Source organism: Nannobrachium achirus (genome assembly GCF_963921795.1).
Source record: "Nannobrachium achirus genome assembly, chromosome: 2".
In the NCBI taxonomy this organism is placed as follows: Eukaryota; Metazoa; Chordata; class Actinopteri; order Myctophiformes; family Myctophidae; genus Nannobrachium; species Nannobrachium achirus.
The window spans coordinates 20,356,434-20,376,777 of record NC_137811.1 but is presented as its reverse complement, the minus strand read 5'-3'; the positions used below and the strand labels follow the sequence as shown (position 1 = coordinate 20,376,777).

The following is a 20,344-nucleotide window of genomic DNA, read 5'->3' as shown; positions in this document are numbered from 1 at the left end:
GGACCACGAAGATGACATTATTTCTACACGTTTTGTGTTCGTTTGCAGACCCAAGTATGACTCTGCAGACTTCATTTCTTTGTTATTAATTGTGTAATAAAATATTTTAAACATTCCCTCCAGTTTATTTTCATTGTAAGTTTATCTGCTTTAAATAGGTAGAAAGAGTTGTTGGTCATTTATTGTTTCATAATGTTACATTTAATATTCGGGGCGGCACATTATTGCAATAACATTGTTTAACTTTTTGTTTTAGGCCTATTACATGTTCATTCAACACAAATGTAAAGTATTCAGCTCAATATTAATAGCTACGTTGGCTACGCAGAACTATTCATTAAATTCCACATAGAGTTGATTTTATTTTGAAAACAAATTGAAATAACCCGGAAGTCGTTCAGAGTAGTGCGACAACAACACAAACGCGGTGGCGGCAGAGAGCAGCAGGTATTTACATACTGTTAACTAATGACATAATAAACATACTTTACGATGATAATTTATAATATAAAGCATAAAGTACGTTGCATTTGTTGTTCTAACATGTTATCCCTGCTTTTCAAAAGCTAATTGAGTCAAACTTGTAACGTTACAACAGTGACATAAACCTTATTCCAAGCCAGGGCTCGTATTTTATTCTTTAACAACCTAAACTAATATAATACTAACACATCTGATCTTAAAACTGACACTGACAGACGTGTCAGTTAAATTATTTTCTAAGGAACTTTAATGGCATGCGATGCATGAGAGTGACGAGACTTGCCAAAGCAAGTGTAAAAAACTAAACTGAGAAATGAATGTACATTTAAGGGGAATAAATGTGTAAACGGCTATATGTAACATTGCAACTTGGGAAAAACTAGCTTACAAAACCATAACTCATAGACATGTAGGCAACCATAGCTTGGTAAAAGCTTTTTTGATACAATTTTGCTTTTGTATTTTGCAGTCACGTATTGGTATATAAAATCCTTTGACAGCAATTTTTCACAAGTAGCCTATTTAAAATAGTGTGCAAATAGCAGCAGTTTTTTTTCTCCCAAACGTGTTTTAGTTGCTCTACATACAGTATATAGGTCTATATAGTTCAGTGTCGGATGAGGAATACACATAATGATGGCTGTAGTTCATTGGACATCCATCCATCTCCTGTACCAGGCCAGCCAGATAACAACGTGGACACTAGCATCTACCTGTACTTCCATCTGTCCATCCATTCAGATGTTGGCCCAATCACCAGCATCATCACAGTGACCTGGTTGGTGTAGAGCAGTGGTTGTCAACCCTTTTCATATCCAGGTCAATTATTTATTGAGCATTTGAGCCACGGACCACCATCTGATGAGATGTAGCCTCTCATACCCAAAACTCTATGCTGTATTGATGTGGTACCAGTAAGAGAGACAACAGGCAAACGATGATCAAAATAACAATTCTTCTACATTCTCTAATTTGTGTAGACTTCTTGTAAATTAAGTAATCAATGCAGATGTTTATCAATAATTTAACTCTCGAAAGCGTAAAATTAAATGGACCCATATGGTGCATTTTGTTTAATATTACGCTCTTGAGTTAAAGATTTATAAGGGTCCATGCAGTTACAAACTCTCCTTCATTTAGCTGTGGTCTCAAGGACCACAGGTGGACCCCGGACCACTGGTTGAGAACCACTGGTATAGAGCGGTTTGACTCATGGATTCTAAGCATCAACTGAGCAAGAAAACTAATGTTACTGCTGCCGAATTAGTTACATTTTCGCCAGTATTGAATATGAGTGACTGACTATCGTAAACAATACAGAGCCACCTCGCCTGACAAGATGACCCAATGTTATTCTCCATAGAGGAAATTACTTCCGCGACCCAGGGGATGAGCGAGTGACGTCACGACTTGGGCGGTACTCTACTGGAACCATGTCCAACCAGCCCTCAGCAGCTCAGATGCTACGCTTCGGCCAGGTGGTCATCGGCCCCCCGGGCTCGGGCAAGACCACCTACTGCAGGGTATGAAAATGTCATGTCACGATTATTGTGACCAAAGAAATTGCCGATCTACAAGCTCACAACGCGATGCCTTGTGAGCTTGTAAATCCAATTTTTTTTGGCAAAGACATTTGGTAGAGAGTGAAAAAAATACTATCAAGTACGTTATTTCCAGGTCCGTTTGACCAGTTATAGATATCAATTAAATGGTACCTGATTCATGGGTTGCATTTGTAGTCCTAAACGGCCATGTTGAGGACCAACACAGGTGTTTCAATTTGTCTGATTGGCATAGAACTAATGTTCTAATCTACACCAATCAGAAAACCTGTGTTGGTATAGGACTACAAATGCAACCCATGAATATGCAGCTCGGCAAAGAAAAGGCGAATTGATCCCAGTGCATAGTGGAGGATAATTTCACGATACATTTTAAACTCCACGATAGGATTATTGTCCGTGTTTTTTTATCACGATAAACGATAACAACGATAATCGTCCAGGGCATGCAGGAGTTCCTGGGCTACCTGGGACGCAAGGTGGTGGTGGTGAACATGGACCCGGCCAATGAGAGGCTCCCGTACCCCTGCGGCGTGGACATCTCTGAGCTGGTGACGCTGGACGACGTGATGGAGGGCCTGAAGCTGGGGCCCAACGGCGGGCTGCTCTACTGCATGGAGTACCTGGAGGCCAACCTGGACTGGCTGGAGGCCAAGCTGAAGCAGCACGCAGACGCCTACTTCCTGTTCGACTGCCCCGGCCAGGTGGAGCTCTACACCCACCAGAACTCTGTGAAGAACATCTTCTCACAGCTGGCCAAGTGGAACTTCAGGGTGAGAGGAGGCTGGCAGGGGACTTCTTTCAGATGTTTAATATCCAACGCACTGTCTGTTCCATATTACTACACAGTATATTGAGCGACACAATAGCAGAATGGTAAACTTTAGACTTGATTCCCGGCCAATTTGCTGAATGTCATCCCCGGGCCTACTGTCTCTCTAAAGACAAAGAGTACAAAAGGACCCCAATGTAAACAAGCCAGTGTGCTTTATTGGGTTTAAATCCTATTTGCAGACCGTGGGCTCTATTTTGATTGTCTTAAGTACCAGCTCTTATGCCTTAATTTAAAGGCCTGTCCATAGTGTCTCCGACCACCAAACCTTTTGTCGGAAAGGTCCGGTTCAACTACAAAATAAAGTCACTTGCATCTTCTGAAAAGCATTACCCCGTAGTAGAGTTCGGAAAGCTGCACGTCGGAAAGTCAGAACTCTTAGACAAAAAGTTCAGTGGTCGGAGACAGTATGGACAGGCCTTTAAGTTAAGGCATAAGAGCTACTTAAGACAATCAAAATAGAGCCCATAGTATCTGATCTGTACTGTACGGTCCTGTGCTTTTCCTATGCCAATAAAGTATTCAATCAATCGATCAAACTCCACTGTCGGTGTCAATAAAGGTAAAGCAAATGCCCCACACAAACCCCCGCTTTACCAGGTCCCCTACTTTTCCCCCAGGGGGGGTCCCCAAATTATTTTGTGGGGTCCCCAGATGAGTAACCTAATGTGCAATATTGTTTTCTCACTCAACAGTAAACAAACCAACATAACGTTTAAGTGTATAGAGGGTATCTGCACATTTCTGAAGTGACAATTGAATGACTTTTTAATACCTATGTATGTATCTGTACATGCAGAGTTTGCGCTATACTTTGTGCTCACAAACTCCCATCTTGTTCCTCTGCTTTCCCCTTGCTGTACTGCAGCTGGCGGCGGTCCACCTGGTGGACTCTCATTACTGTGCCGACCCGGCCAAGTTCATCTCTGTGCTGTGCACCTCTCTGTCCACCATGCTGCACGTGGAGCTGCCGCACGTCAACGTGCTCTCAAAGATGGACCTGATCGAGCAGTACGGAAAACTGGGTAGGAGCTTCAACCGTAATCCTTTCTGTTGTTGGGAGTAGGGATGGGACGATAAGAGATATTATCGTTTATCGTGATAAAAAACACTCACGATAATCGTATCGTGGAGATTTCGTCCTTCGTCATGCACTGGGATCAATTCACCTTTTATTTGCCGAGCTGCATATCCAGTACCACTTAAACCCTCTATAATTGGTAAAATCAAACCTCGGTTCGAAGTGGAGCGGTGAATCTGTGTGTGTGTGTGTGTGTGTGTGTGTGTGTGTGTGTGTGTGTGTGTGTGTGTGTGTGTGTGTGTGTGTGTGTGTGTGTGTGTGTGTGTTGTGCCTGCACAACAGCGCCCCTCCTTTAACTTGTGTGGCCACTCAAGGTATTGCCAGGCTACAGACATACCCATCCAGCCAGCCACATAGCCAGCCAGCCAGCCAGCCACAGACATACCTGTCTATTGGGAGCGCTTTCACCGCTCCAAAAAAGTACTTATACTGTACGTACTTGAAACAGGCTTTTTTTTCACTCTATCAAATATCTTTCACAACGTGTCGCAACACGACGCGTTGTGAGCTTGTAGAACGGCTATTTTGGGGGGCAAATGTTCCGCCCCAGGATAATGGATTTTGATTATCGCGATAATATTGTAAATCGTGATTTCTTTTGTCACAATAATCGTGATATGAAATGTTCATATCGTCCCATCCCTAGTTGGGAGTTATTGATCATTCATCAAATAACTAAGAAGCACGTAAAAAAAACGTAAACAACAATAGATTTTTTTTTAATAATCAACTAAATCAATTTGGTCTGAGTAACCTCTTAAGCCCTATTTAATGTTTTGTTGTACAACAGTGGCGCACTAAAATCTACCAGTTCACACTGTGTATCATCGATACTTGTTTTCATAATCGATTCAATCGAATAGCCCATAAAACTGGGTGAGATCATATTGGCTGGAGTGTGTGTATGCGTGTGTGATTTCCAAGGCAGAATTAGAATTCTTTGACACATCCAGATTCCAGGCATATGCCAGACTAGTAATGTCTGTCCATTTAGACCAGGGGTGGGCAACTTTGATGATGGAGAGGGCCACTATATTTCCAACTTCACTCCAGAGGGCCACATGCATTTGCATATTGCTACATCCTACTTTGTCATTCTAGGATGTCATACAAAAGAAGCAAAAATAGCAGATCTACGCGTCGCAGATTAGAATCCTGAATTATTTTTTGTTATTTTTTTAATTGGAATCGTAAAAAGTAACATGATTTAATTTCAAATGTATTTAGTTATACTCATGTTAACTTTATGAACTTACATACAAATACATTGGACATAAAAAAGACTAAGATTTTAATACTGCTATACTAGTCATTAAGCTACTAATTTAAGTGGGTCATGTTTGCATGTTTGTAATCGTAACAGCTGAAATTGATAATATATAATATACCAATATCGACTTGCGGGCCGCATTAAGTGATGGTGGGGGCCGCATGTGGCCCCCGGGCCGCCAGTTGCCCATGTATGATTTAGACAATGTGACGTTCTGCATAAAGGACTTTATTCTATCTAGTCTTGTAAACGTTGTATTTATTTTGTTTTGTCTCTTCTACCGTGGCGCAGCCTTTAACCTGGATTTCTACACGGAGGTCATGGATCTGAGCTACCTTGTGGACCATTTGGCCGCAGACCCCTTCTTCAAGAAGTTCCGCCGTCTAAACGAGAAACTGGTGGACGTCATTCAAGACTACAGTCTGGTCTCTTTTGTCCCTCTCAATGTGCAGGTACACACAGACCCGGAGTCCACTCTCACAATTCACAGTAGAATTCTGAATAGGGTTGAATCTGAGAGTGTGCAAAATGTAACTGCATGAGATAAGATTATTGATCGCTCAAGGGGAATTCAGACACCAAAGGCAGCACAGCTGTTGCGACGCAGTTGCAAGGCAAGAAGAAGTTCTGTAGATAACGCTGACATCCCACAAAAAGAAAAACCTCATATGTCCAAAACTGTCACTTTTATAATCGATTGATTTTTATAGCGCTTTTCCAATTGCTCAAAGCGCTTTACAATGGTCGATTCATTCATACAATGGGAAGTGAAACGGCGAACATTCGATGCCAGCTTCCTCACTTTCCACATTCACACACCAATGGTGGCAGGCTAGCACCCACCATCTCATAGGAGGCAATGTGGGGTTCAGTGTCTTGCCCAAGGACACTTAGACATGTGGACAGGAGGAGCCGGGATTCAAATGAAAAAGTACCAAACTAGCCGATCTAAATTATAAGCTCAAAATGCGTCGCTCCGCACCACGTTTTGAGCTTGCAGATGTTCTACTTTTGATGCTTTTGTGTGACGCTGTAGTGTGTTCAAGGAGCCCATTAATTTACCAAAAAACACAGAAACTTGGGGCGTCCGGTGGCCTACTGGTCAAGGCGCATACCACATAGGCACCGCCACATAGGCATGGTTGCCGCGGCGTCGCAGGTTCGATTCCCGATCCGGACGACGTTTACCGCATGTCAGTCCCCATCTCTCTCCCCATTTCCTGTCAGTCTACTGGACCTCCCTTGGTCAATAAAGGCAAAAAGCCCAAAAAAATAAAATTAAAAAAAGAAAAACACAGAAACTTAGAATGTGTAGATAAGATGTTTCTGCCCGACAGCAACATTATTATAACAGTATATACAGCCTCAACGAAGCTAAATGAATATTAGTGGACCCATAAGGGTTTATTAACACATTCCCCGCCATTTAACAATACCTTCGTACTCTATGGTGCCTCTGGTCTCCATAGACTTCCATGTAATTCATAGTGCACGGATCATGCACACCCATGCCTAGATAATGCACCACGTGTGTCCACATTGCTCACAGCTTTCAAACAAAAAAATCCGAATGGAAATCCGTTCAGGCATTCATGAGATACAAGCCATTATGTTTTCCTAAAATGTAAACAAAGATGGCTGCCATGTTTGATAGATGGGGTTGCTATGGGGGTTAAACATGCAATTTCGCGATTTCTATCATGCCTACTACATTTTTTGGGGTCCAAAAAAAATTTGAAAATTTTTTTTTTTTGATTTGTTTTCTTTTTTTCTTTTCAAAATGGCGGAAATTCTCGGGACTATCGGGCCTGGCAGGGAAAGACATTGAAATAATCTCGGGACTATCGGGCCTGGCATGCAATGAGTTAATTGGTTACATTTGTACACTCTCAAATGGATACAAGAACACCAAGGACTGTGTTACTGTGTTACACCAGTGTTGTACAATCATTTACCATGGAGGTCTGGGTGTCTGCACTGCAGTCTTTAATTCCAAACCGGCATCAGGTGTCTTTAATTTAGTAGCACATTGCGTGCTAATGACTGGTGTTGTGTTTGATTGAAATTAAAACCTACATAAACGCAGCCATCTGTTGCCCATTGTTGGACACGCACCAATGTTTTATTTACATATAGCTCAATGAATAAATAAATAGGCACAATCAGGGAATCAATTAATTAAGAGCTGGTGTGTGGTTTTGGTCATATGAAACAGATTTGTTTTTTCTCCCTCCTAATATATCCTCAGACATGTTGTTCCTGAATCTAGGGGAGCCTAGTGGCAATGTAACGATCACCCTCTAGAGCAGAGGTCTTCAACCTTTTCAGGACAGGGACCCCCAAACTGATGGGGAGATGGAGAAGGGATCCCCCAAGTACTACCTTGTAGAGTGGGGGGAGGCTAAAATATATACTGTATAGTGGATCTTTATGTATAAAATTGTGTTTCATTAGTATAAACATACCATGTTATTGTGCATTCAATACTAGGTCATTAAAATAATCGACATATTAATATAATCATGCAGGTACCACTGCCATTTATAAACATACCTCATTAACTGAGAACCAATGTCAATACTATCAATCTATCACTAACAATTATCTTTTAATCAAGCAACAATTTTGCAGACCCCTTGCAGTACCTCCGTGGACCCCCTGTTGAAGACCCTCTGCTCTAGAGTATGAACTGAAGTCTGAGGGCAATCGTAATTAAGGAGTGTTTTCAAAACCACTGTGCCAACAGTATACGATTGCCCTCAGACTTCAGTCCATACTCTAGAGCAGAGGGTCATCAACAGGGGGTCCACGTGAGCTTGTATATCTGCTATTTTCTTAATAGTTAAAGCATAAAATAATGGTTAAAGTAATAATGTGTTCCCGGACTTAATGGGTTAATGCATGTCAGACAAACTAGGGCTGAAGCTCTTTCAGCCAGGTGCTGGTGCTGTGAAGTGTCTCCCACTGTACTAAAAACCTAAATGTGAAAGAAAGGTAAGGAAGGAAGCTTCTGTTTACCTGTACAGGCAACCATCTGGAGAATGTAGCATATAAAAACACTTGTATTTTGTTAGCTTACACGACGAGGCTGCTGTTCTAGAGTGGTTTGCAGCTTAGTGAGGACCGCCAACCTGTTTGTACTCACTCATGTAAAATTGTAGTTTTGACTTGCCACCAAACGTCTGAACAAATAGAGGCTTGTGGAGGCACAGCTACTGCGTGCATGAGCGGGATGATTGGATTAACATATGCAAATATGTATGTAGTAGTCAAATAACAGCCGGTTAGCAAATATAATCAGTTTTGTCTCATAAAAAATGAATAAAGTATGCTTAACTGAAAACAATCGGAAGACAACAGATGAATCTAAAATACAGTATTCAGAGAATATTTAGAAAAGTACAGTTTGAATTTGAACAAGAATGAATGAATCAAAAACAATATTGATGACAAGTAGCTTGGAAAATTTAGAGCAGTGTATTCATTTTAAATGTGATGTTTATTTAAATGTTTTAATTAATATTATATTATCAATCAAATGTTTTGTTTGGCCAATAATTTGGGGGCCAAGTTGCACTATCCTGACGGCCCACCGGTGGGCCCGGCCCTCTGGTTGGGAATCGCTGCCGGAGCCCTTCTCCATCAGAGCTGATGTTTGAAGCCACATCAAAGAACACAAACCAATGTAAAATGTCTTCAGTATTCTGTCGTAATCATTGAGATTGGCAATACAGCATTTCCACCATAATGAAAATCCACTATTTTGGCAGCCAGTGGTGACTCAGGTTGCCATGGCATTTAACGAGTGCAAGTTAAAAGGCGTAGCGCGACGAGAAAGAAGGAACCTCTCAACTCTTGAGTGGTGGAGGTCAGCTAATGAGGGAAGCTTTTACACATGAAGGTCAAGCTATCCTTACACAACAATCATTCATGAAAGAGCCAAGCTTCTTCTCGCTGAGGCTTGGAAGCTGAGCCACTATGAATATAACTCAACAAGTTTAGACATTAATTTAATCATTTCAAAGGGAGAAGCGGGCTGCCTGTGTTTTGATATATCCAGCATAGAGATTTGAGTAAAAAGTAGATTTATTTTTTAACAGAACGAGTCTGTCTGTTGATTTCGTCGACTAAAACTATGACGAAAAATGTTTGTCGACTGCGTTTTTTCACTGACGAAAACTAAATAAAAACTAAGCTTTGATGACTAAAACTAATCTAAATATATTGACAATTTCGTCAACAAAATAAAAACTAGACTAAAACGTTAGGGAGGGACTAGTGGAGAAGACAGTCATTTTATGTTTGGTTGCTCTCAGGTGTTGCGTGCTGAAAATAGCAGATCTACAAGCTCACAATGCGTCGCGCTGCGACGCATTGTGAGCTTGTAGATCGGCCATTTTCAGCACACAAACAAGTGTAAAATCAGTCATTACGATGCCATCAAGGCCTGCCAAAATACATTTCAGTTGACTAAATCAACTGTAGGTTTAGTCGCCTAAAATCTTATGATATTTAGTCGGCTAAAATTAGACTAAAACTAAAACTATTCAGGTGACAAAATTATGACTAAAACTAAAAGACATTTTATTCAAAAGACTGACTAAAACTAAAAACAACACTGCTAAGGAGGAAACAAGATGCTGAAATGGGATAGGATTGCCTCATGTTGTCATTACTTTATTGATGACAGAATTACATTTACAGTTTTCTAATAGAAAGGCTTGTAAGAAGAATAAAAAAAAAGTACCTTTGACAACATTGGTAATGTTCAGCTCTGACCTCATGCTGCTGTCTTCCATCCAGTGGTGGAGAGTAACATTTACTCAAGTGTATTTTGAGGTACTTTTACTTTACTTGAGTATTTCCATACTCCATGTGTTAGAGGACAATATTGTACTTTTTCACTCCTCTACAATTATTTCACAGTTTTAGTTACTTTGTAGGAATAGATTATTATTACAAAACATACATTAATCACTTACGCCCCTTTCTACATGATACATGACACATTGTGAGTTTGTAGATTGTTGATTATTTTATTAGACAAAAATGGAGAACAGTACAAGTATAGTCAATACAATTGAAATGTAGTACAGTACAAGTACAGTTAAACACCCTGCCTAAAAGGAACATCCCAAACAAGACTTTTTACGGTCTTTTTATACTGGGTATTACAGGCCCTTCACTCGTAAACTCGTATTTGTTTTTATGTTGTTGCCGGTATTGCTGCATTTACTTTAGTCAAACTAAATCAGAGTACTACTTGTTCCTCCGTCTCTTTCTGTCCAGGATAAAGAAAGCATGACTCAGGTCCTGCGGACGGTAGACAAAGCCAACGGCTGCTGCTTCGGGGACCTGGAGGAGAGGAATCTGCAGGCCATGATGTCAGCCGCCGTGGGGGTAGACTTCCAGTTCAGCTCGTATCCTTTCCCCAACTGCTTTGGTGATGACTCAGGCTGTGATTCACTGCTGGAAGCCCGTTCTCATTAGGAAAACGTACAATGGAGACTAATGGCTTTTTTTACATACAGTACGTTATGTCTCGCCACACGTAACATAGTTACTAGTTACTTAGTATAGTATGTTCAGTTCAAGTTGTGCTTGTATTCTTTTAGCGATTGGTCCGATGACTCAACTATGATTCATCGCCACTTGATATTCAAACCTGAAGCTTCACAGTATTTTAGCAATACTGTACTGGCTGAATGAAGACATTATTCAAATGATAGACTTTACAGTGCACAGATATTTTTTGTATATATATATATATATATATATATATATATATATATATATATATATATATATATATTTTTTTTTTTTACAGTTCTGTCATGAACACATACATACAAAGATGAAATATTACTATGGCTTAATTTTTATTCCGAACAAGTTTTTTTTATTTTTTTATTACACCATAAAATATTTGCTGCTGCCGGCGAGTATTACTAATTTTCGTATGATTTATTTGTCCCCGGCCCCGGCGGTGTGTAAAGACCTTTTTTTACTTGTTGAATTTGGCTCTAGCTCCTTCCTTAACTATGTAACCTCCAGAACGCTTGGAGTGCAGGAGAGATATGTGGACATGAATGAAAAGACAGTGGAGGAGGAAATGATGGACTTGTGAGTCGCTGGACACAAAATGAATGAAACTCTCCCTCTCCAGCACTGCTTTACACAAAGAGATGTGAAACTACACCGCCAGTCCTTCAAGGATACATAACAACTAGCAACAAACAACCACCCGTAACCTTAACCTTCCACATAATAGTCAGTCACTCCAAGGATAGAATAAACTGAAGCCCAGTGGAAATGCTGTCCTTGCTGCCAGAACTGCATAACAAGATTATAGTGGCATGGATATTAATAATTCTCACTTGTGGTCTTCTTGACAAAATAGGAGCACGGAGCGGTGATCAATAAACACAAATACTTTGTACTTAAAGGAGCATGATTATGGCTGTGTTTTTAATCCATTGCGTCGTTTAAAACCGGATCCATATTTATCAAGAAGACGACGCTCGGTGGAAGTATCGCTCCACGGACAACGGACAATCTACGGCCTGACCGGGGTCGATAAGTCAGACTTGAAGCATATTATAGGTGCAACTACTGTGTGTGTGTGTGTGTGTGTGTGTGTGTGTGTGTGTGTGTGTGTGTGTGTGTGTGTGTGTGTGTGTGTGTGTGTGTGTGTGTGTGTGTGTGTGTGTGTGTGTGTGTGTGTGTGTGTGTGTGTGTGTGTTGGGATTGTCAATTGTCAGACCCCGGCGATTTAACATTACACTTTCGATATGATATCCCTTTTCATACTTGGATAGTACACATTTCCATGAAGTTTAGGGCCCTTTAAACAGTAATTGCTGTTTTATTGCTCATAGTTTAGAGACAAGCAAAGCAACACCCACGCTGTGGTGGGTACAGTCATCTGAATAACAATTATTTACAACAGTTTTCAGGACAAACCAAGCGTGTCCAAGTAGTTACAGTTATTTGGGGAAATATCTTCCCGAATCAAAATCCTCCCAGGATATTATATTGGACTAAAAAGATGCCACTGTCCGTCTCTGAAAACACTAAAACTACTGTGATCTACATACACAGCACTAAGCTGCATTTTCTTCCCCTCTCACACTGAGGATTTTTTTTGGGTACCAGGCAGGCCTGTTCAAGATTTTTGGTGCATGAGTGAATGTTTTTCCCCTACTTAGGCAGCTAGCAGGATCTGCTTAACCCACAGATGTGTGCATTTAAGGACCATCTATGTGAATATGTTAGTGGGGAAATTGACATAACACTGAATCACAAATAAAAGGCCAAAGCGGTGTACAGTCGCACCACATAAAACAACAACATAAGTGTGGCAGCAGAAGATATTAATTTGATGAAAACGCATACTCGAGGCCTTGCCTTCTATCCAGCAGGTGGCACAATGTGCACCCAAAGTCCTGGTCCCAGGACCATGGAATTCCACTCCAGCTCTTCCCGGCGACCGGAGCAGAAAAATTAAGTCAGGCGGGGAGAGGAAGCCACATTAAATCTGTGTTTCTGCACAACTGGCCCTGTGTCTGGTCTCTCGGATGCAAGACCCTCTGTCTTTAGAAGACACTAAAAACTCCTCTTAGAACACATTATCATCTTCCGTTGTTAACTCACAGTTTATTTATTATCTTGACTGTTCTACCTTGTGAAATCCAAGGCCCTTAAAAACAAAATCCATATTTAGATGCAGCGTAATCATGTTATAAAAGGCCCAGACATGCCTTCTAACATGAAATGTCATGTGTTACGTTTCTACTCTTGTAGAGGCTCTCTCTTGCTGTGTTTTGATCACATTTAACATGTTGTTTTACAGAGAGAGAGAGAGAGATAGAGAGAGCAATAGAATGTTATGTAAAATGCTAGAGGTTCTTATCGTGTGTAAAATGGTGCAGGTTTCAGACTCTGTGAGACTGTGCACACAGCAGATATACTCTGGCTGCAATCTGCTGCTCAGCTCAGTACATTAGGGGGTGTGTCACGAGAATGTTAAATTGTGTTCCGATGTTTGTACATGTGATCAAGTATGCCTCCTCACTGCTACTTCCTGCCTTTTTTCCTTTTAAGCCCCCTAGAGGTAGATGTACGCGCTTGTGTGCGTGTGTGTGTGTGTGTGTGTGTGTGTGTGTGTGTGTGTGTGTGTGAGAAGGGGAGGGAGGAGTGTGTGTGTGTGAGTGAGTGAGTGAGTGTGAGAGGGAGAGAGAGAGAAGGGGAGGGAGTAGTGAGTGTGTGTGCGAGAGAGAGGGGGGAGGGAGGAGTGAGTGGTGTGTGTGTGTGTGTGTGTGTGTGTGTGTGTGAGTGAGAGACAGAAAGAGAGAGGGAGTGTGAGACAGAGGAAGAGAAGTGTGTGTGTGTGTGTGTGTGTGCGCGCGCGCCTGTGAGATAGAAAGAGGGTCTGAGCAAGAGAGGGGAGTGTGTGTGTGTGTGGGGAGAAGAGTGGGAGTGAGAGAGGTGTGTGTGTGTGTGTGTGTGTGTGTGTGTGTGTGTCTGTGAGAGAGAGAGAGAGATAGAAACTGTGTGTGTGTGTGTGTGTGTGTGTGTGTGTGTGTGTGTGTGTGTGTGTGTGTGAGAGTGAGCGACTGTGTTTGTGTGTGTGTGTGAGTGAGAGAGAGAGAGCGACTGTGTGTGTGTGTGTGTGTGTGTGTGTGAGAGAGAGAGAGAGAGAGAGAGAGAGAGAGAGAGAGACTGTGTGTGTGTGTGTGAGAGAGAGAGAGAGAGAAAGCTGACAGCGTCTTGCCCCACTTCAATCGAAAAATATGAATCCAGCTTGATTTCATTCCACAAATCATCAATCATTAAAGTCGATATAAACAAAGTGTAAACATGGAGTTGACTTTATAGCTCTTTTTAGGCTCACAAGCCCCCCATGTAATCACCACCAACCACCACAGCCCTTTGCTAGGCTCATTCAATGTTAGTATGTGTATACGCCCCTGCCCTCTTTGTCTTTTTGTTGGAAGAATGCAGCTAAACGTGTGTGTTATTTGACCAAAAACCCTGCATTCCCTCGCCTGGGACACACACACACTTCAACAACTATTGAGACATGTAGTGTGACTGAGATAGGGTCAGGTTTGCACGGCGTAGTTCAATGTTAGCGAGGAGGAGAGGGGGGAGAGCGAAAGCAGTGTGTCTGTGGCTGAGGCAGGCTGCCTGGCCGCCCATCCCCCCACACTCACTACAGCACAGCGTTTCTCTGCTAGCAGAGACAGAAGGGTAGAGTCTATAGACCCCATCGCCCCGGAGGAGCGCTCGGTCGGGCGCGGCCGCGATTGGCTGGTTGGTTGTCAGGGGCGACGGCAACCACGGCGCTGACAACCAACGTAGTAGAGTAGACCGGTTTCATAAACATGTTCATGTTGAGGAGACGAGGACCCCTAGATTTGATGTGGGTCCCCCTCAAAAAAAAAGAAAGAAATTGAAAGCTTCCCCCATATAAGACTAAACTTGTGTTGTTGAAACATTTCTGAAAAATCACACCCGTGTGAACTGAGTGGTGAAGGCTGTGTGTGTGTGCCTGGCCTGCTCAACAGCGCCCCTCCCTTAACGTGTGTGTGTGTCAGCAGAGGTATTGCCATGATAAGGACATAGCCAGCCAGCCACATACGGACATACCCACTCAGAGGAGCGGCTTCACCGCTCAATTATTTGGGGGGGATCTACAAGCTCGTTGCGACGTGTTGTGGGCCTTAAAGTACTGTAAACTTGATCGATTGACTTTATTAGAGGTTTGCATAGGAAAAACTATTAAAGAAAAGTGAACCACGTCACTGTGTCACGGATGTCAGAGCAATTCATGACAGATTGATAATAAATAATACACGTACAAGTTAGGCATAGTTTTACTGAGGTTACTGCACTCACTACACTGAGCACACAACCGGTGCGCAGTTCCAAACGCACCCTTTGATACACTCGGACTGAACGACCTGCAAAAAACACTCTCCCATACAGACATATCTGTCCAAATGTGTATAGGCCTACTCGGCCATTACACTTAAAGCAGAGACAACAGTATATATTACGTGGGTCTTTTCTTCTGAGAAAATAGCAATTTATTAAGCCACAAATCTAACCGTGGTGTATGTATTAAACATAAAAGTCTTTAGCTTATAACTATTATGTAAAAGAAGAAATTGTGTATGTGCGTATAAAACCAACTCGTAGTCGTGGGATACTAGCTCAAAGCAACGGTTGCCTGACAACCGACTATAGCCAATCCCTGTGCGGAGCCGTTCCTACGGGCCATGGGATGTAGACTGTGGCCAGACAGAGAGGAGAGGAGAGGGGGTGGGTAGGCAGAGAGAGGAGAGGAGAAGGGAGGGGAGTGGAGGAGAGGGGAGAGGAGAGGGCGGGGGGAATTAGTGAGAATGTACATTGGTAGTCGCTCTCTCTCGTTTGCTGCAAGGCTCCCTTCTGTTCTGAAAAATCTATGCTGCCTTGCTTTGCCTGCACTTACACATACACACACACTCTGAGCACAGTAATCATTGGAAGTGGATTGTTTTTGGCCTTTTCTTTTTTGACTCTACAATAATCATTATTTGTATGTGTTTATACATGTCCTATATTCTTTCTCTTAGGGGAGAACAATGGTGTGTGTGTACAGTAACCAAAGAAATACAACAAAAAACAACTCAACACACAAAACAAGTCCAAATGAAGGTAGCCTTACACAAAGTGTTTGAGCTCATCCTCCTTGGTTCTATTCCCACACCCTGCAGTGTGTGTGTGTGTGTGTGTGTGTGTGTGTGTGTGTGTGTGCTCAGAGGACTACGTGTACATATGACACTGACTCTTTCCATCACATTTTATATAACAACAATACACTGACTATTGTGTGTGTATGTATGGCTGTCAACAGTACACACTTTCCAGTCTAGTATTATTGTAATATTCATAGATTTTAAACATAATATGTTTGAATGTGTTGTTTGGCCCTCGTGATGAGTGTGCACTGTTTGTGTTTGTGTGTGTGTGTGTGTGTGTGTGTGTGTGTGTGTGTATATATATATATATATATATATATATATAATCCTTAATTAAAAGGAGGGAATGAAAAAGAAAAAGGGGACACATGTGTGAATAAGTCGTATCATACTCATGTGTTTTAGTATAAATTAGTTATGGGAACAACACAAGTCTCCTTGATGTGTGAGTGTGTGTGTGTGTGTGTGTGGGGGGGGGGGGATAATAATTTTATAATTAAAAGAAAAGAAAAAAGGAAAAGGGGGACATGTGTGAAAGAAGAAGTCCCATCTTACTCATCTATATGTTTTAGGACTGTTTAAATGAGTTATGGGAACAATCTCCTTGATGTGTGTGTGTGTGGGGGGGGGGGGGGGAGACAAAAAATAAAAAAGATAATAAAAACAATTAAAAGAAAAGAAAAAAGAAAAGAAAAAGGGGGACATGTGTGATTGAAGAAGAAGTCCTATCATCATACATTGTGATGTGAGAATCCACTCCTTGCTTCCTTCCAGAGCTGGGGTAGTCCGCTCCGTGTGTTGCGCGCCCCCGTGCGGCTCAGTAAAATGGCTGTATGTCTCCTAGCCTCGTGTTGCTCGGCTCCTCTCCTCCCTGCCCGGGCGCACTAGCACTGAGCACTAACACTAACACAACTCCCACAACAATCTGTGTGTGTGTCGGGCTCTTTTTACGCATTGTATGGATACCGAGCCGTCTCTCTGAAGCGCTTTAACGGGGATCGGGAACCGGGAATGGCGGCCGGATTCGATCCGGTGTGAGGCGGCGGCCGGGGGAATGAATCGGCACCGGGATAGATGGTTCTAAACAATTATTTATATTTCCAAATGCTAGCTTTTTGCATTGTGAACTGACTCACCGCCGAGAGGAGAGTGAGTGAGAGAGCTAGGAGAGGAGGGGGGGGTTATCATGGCCGCTCAGGTCGCCAGCGCCGCCACTCTCAACACTAGCCCGCCTTCCGAGCTCAAAAAGCCGGACCGAGACGCGAAGGAGGACCCGGCGCCGGGGGACAAGCAGCAGGACAAGAAGCAAGCGGGTCTGGAGAGCGGATCGCCGGGCCGGGGCGAACCGCAGGACGGGGCCGAAGGTGGAAATAATGCAGGGGGAGGAGGGGAACCCGAGATGAAGAACGGGAATGGGAACCCGCCCAGGGCTAATAATAATCAGAATGATTCAATCGGACCGGAGGGGAACAACCACCCGGGGATGGTGCACCACCACGGCGCCGCGTTCCCTCCGCCCTCGTACGGATACAGCCAGCACTACGGTCGGGCCCCTTTTCATCAACATGGCGGCGGACAAAGCCCTGGCATGGCAGCTGCTGCGGGTCCAGTCGTGCAGTCGTCGAGCAACATGATGGATCCGTACAACCAGCAGCCCAACTCGCACGACTCGCACCAGCACTCGGGCTTCTCCAACCACCAGTTCAACAACTACAGCCAGTTCCCCAACAGGACTCCCTACAACCCCGGCCAGGGAGGCTACGGCATGAGCTCCCCGCGCGGCGGCGGCCACGGCCAGCAGCAGCAGCAGCAGCCGCCGCCGCCGCAGCAGCAGCAGCAGCAGCAGGCGCCCACGGCCGGGGGAGGACAGCAAGCCAAGCCGGGGCAGCAGCAGCAGCAGCAGGCTGGTGGGGGTGATAATAGACCCGGGGGTCCCGCGGCGGCGATGGCCGCGGCGGCCGCCGCCGCAGCCGCCGCCGGAGGACCCTACAACAACCAGAGGTACAACATGGGCAACCCGCAGCCCACCTCGACCCCGACGCTCAACAAGCTGCTCACCTCCCCGAGCTCCACGCGGGGCTACCCCAGCTACCCGTCCAGCGGCGACTACAGCGGCCAGGAGGGGGCTGGCGGGGGCGGCAAGGGACCAACGGACATGGTGGGCAGCACCGGGGGCCAGTACGGAGGCGGCGGCGGCGGCAACCCGGGCGGCTGGCAGCAACAAAGAACCCACCACCCGCCGCCCATGAGCCCGGGAAGCGCCGGGCAGCCGCTGGGTAGAAACCAGGTAAAACCCCAAAGCCCCCCCCAACCCACCCCCCACCACCACCACAACGTTATTAAAAACACCCACACTAAGGACCTACACGGCTCTTTTAATGTTGCCCGTGTTCTCTTTTCCACTACAACACCACACTCCTATAGCTTGCTTCACAACGTAGCAGGCCAGCCATTGTCTGTCTATTGGTTGGTTCACAAGCAAAGACTCTAAAATGGCTGCCTCTCTTGTTTTTTCTGTTCGAGCACACACACCGTTAAATAACGGCCGTTTGGCGTTGTTTGCGGGGAGACACGGCCGTCGTGACGGTGCCCCTGCGAAGCGGGTTTATTATGTGTTAAAATAGAACTAAAGGACGTTGAGGGAGTCGGGAAGGCCCGACTTTGAAAGAGGGGTGAATACAGTGTGAGGAAGGGCAACGGGCTTGTTGTTTCCACCACCCGCTTTGCCTTACATGCACACAACACACACTCAACGTTTTAACGCATATTCCCTTATATGTGTGACTGTAAGCAATAATCGGACGTGAGATGAAGATCCCACATATTAGAATCTATCGATAAAAAGCAGGCTAACATAGCTGTTGTATTGTGGTCTTTCCCTTTTTTATCTCGGGTCTTTTTAATTCTATTAGTCGGGGAGGTCGGAATGCATTGCATGGCAAATCAGACCCCTGGGCCTGCATAGAGAAAGACTTGGGGGTCCTTGAATCTTTTAGAATGCTTAATACATGTCTGGTATGCGAATCCCAAATGGTTACACACAAAAAAACATGTTTACATGATCATAGAAGCGACCGAGAAGCAGTTTAATTCGGTGCGTGTGTCGCCTTTCCAGGCCGCTCGCCTGTCACATGGCTGTAAACAGTGTGCTGCTGGTGATGAGTGTGAGTGAACTGCAGTGTGCAGATTGCTTTGCTCTGGGATTTGAATTGTGGAGGTAAAATGCTTCTGTCAAAGCCAGGAGACAGTTGGTCTTGGGTTGACATGCGAGCTGGAATCTGATTGGCTCCCCAACCGGTGCTCATGGCCATTTATAATTACATGTGATGTAACGCAACAGTTGCCTGATAAGAAGGAACACACACACACACACACACACACACACACACACACACACACACACACACACACACACACACACACACACACACACACACACACACACAAGCAGCATAAAGTCATCCTCACTCAGCCCAGTGTGGATGAGATACACCATGCATTACTATATTCCACCTCAACAGCATCTTCCCCCATCCCACACCCCCTGTCCAAACACATTATATGCATTAAGGCAGTAAAGGTTATGGGTCTAATGAGTGCTTCTATCTTTTTATCTATTTTATTTTGTATATTTGTATCTTACTATCTATTTGAAACAAGACCAATTGTCCCGTTCCTTGTACAGATATGAGAGAGAGAGAGAGAGAGAGAATTTGTCAAAAACTTAGACATAATATGAAATGACACACTGCAAACAATATTTACATATATGTTAGCAGAGAAGAAACATTAGAACACATCAGGCATACTTAAACTGAAGTAGTCTATTTAACAGTTGGATTGCCGAATGGCTCAATTTGCTGTTTAGGATAAGATTGTACATCAGAGTTATGTACAACAAAAAGATCTCATTTTGGATCAATACGTGATTACTACAATAGCAACATGTGTAACACAGTGAGAGGCTATAAAATAATCTCTTTGATTTACACGTCATCTTCTCCTCATTCTGGTCCTTGATAGTTGGCAATTAAAAGTATAGACAGGTTGTGTGTGTGTGTGTGTGTGTGTGTGTGTGTGTGTGTGTGTGTGTGTGTGTGTGTGTGTGTGTGTGTGTGTGTGTGTGTGTGTGTGTGTGTGTGTGTGTGTGTGTGTGTGTGTGTGTGTGTGTGTGTGTGTGTGTGTGTGTGTGTGTGTGAGTATTGAGTGCCACACAAGTTTCACAATGTGACTAAAGAACCCCCCCCCCCCCCCCCCCAACCTTCCTCCCCCCAAGCCAATCAGAAGACAGTCCACGTCTCTCAGTCGCCAAGGGAGTTTCCTCTCTGTCTTATGCAGATTAGCCATGTGCTGTTTCTTATTTATTTCATT

General features: G+C 43.8%; 2 protein-coding genes across 9 annotated transcripts in view; both read left to right on the top strand.

The window, feature by feature from the left end:
• Positions 1–408: 408 nt before the first annotated feature.
• Positions 409–11,644, top strand: gpn2 (GPN-loop GTPase 2). Its single transcript, XM_080751903.1, has 7 exons — positions 409–447; positions 1,847–2,006; positions 2,489–2,818; positions 3,746–3,902; positions 5,520–5,680; positions 10,518–10,648; positions 11,283–11,644. The coding sequence occupies exons 2-7, from the start codon at positions 1,917–1,919 to the stop codon at positions 11,353–11,355; spliced, it is 942 nt and encodes a 313-aa protein (XP_080608029.1). The 5' UTR covers positions 409–447; positions 1,847–1,916; the 3' UTR covers positions 11,356–11,644.
• Positions 11,645–16,920: 5,276 nt separating this feature from the next.
• The window catches only part of arid1aa (AT-rich interaction domain 1Aa), a 55,079-nt gene continuing 51,655 nt past the window's right edge, over positions 16,921–20,344 (top strand). For all 8 annotated transcript variants that reach the window (XM_080754323.1, XM_080754322.1, XM_080754324.1 and 5 more), the window contains exon 1: positions 16,921–18,260. In XM_080754323.1, the coding sequence (XP_080610449.1) occupies positions 17,160–18,260 (1,101 nt within the window). In that variant the 5' untranslated portion in view covers positions 16,921–17,159. The remainder of the gene's footprint in view (positions 18,261–20,344) is intronic.

Bases quoted from the DNA above. Each gene is read 5' to 3' on its own strand.
- gpn2 (XM_080751903.1), top strand. From the start codon at position 1,917: ATGTCCAACCAGCCCTCAGCAGCTCAGATGCTACGCTTCGGCCAGGTG. The intron at 3,903-5,519 runs GTAGGAGCTTCA...ACCGTGGCGCAG, and splicing joins CGAGCAGTACGGAAAACTGG to CCTTTAACCTGGATTTCTAC. The intron at 10,649-11,282 runs GTATCCTTTCCC...TGTAACCTCCAG, and splicing joins GTAGACTTCCAGTTCAGCTC to AACGCTTGGAGTGCAGGAGA.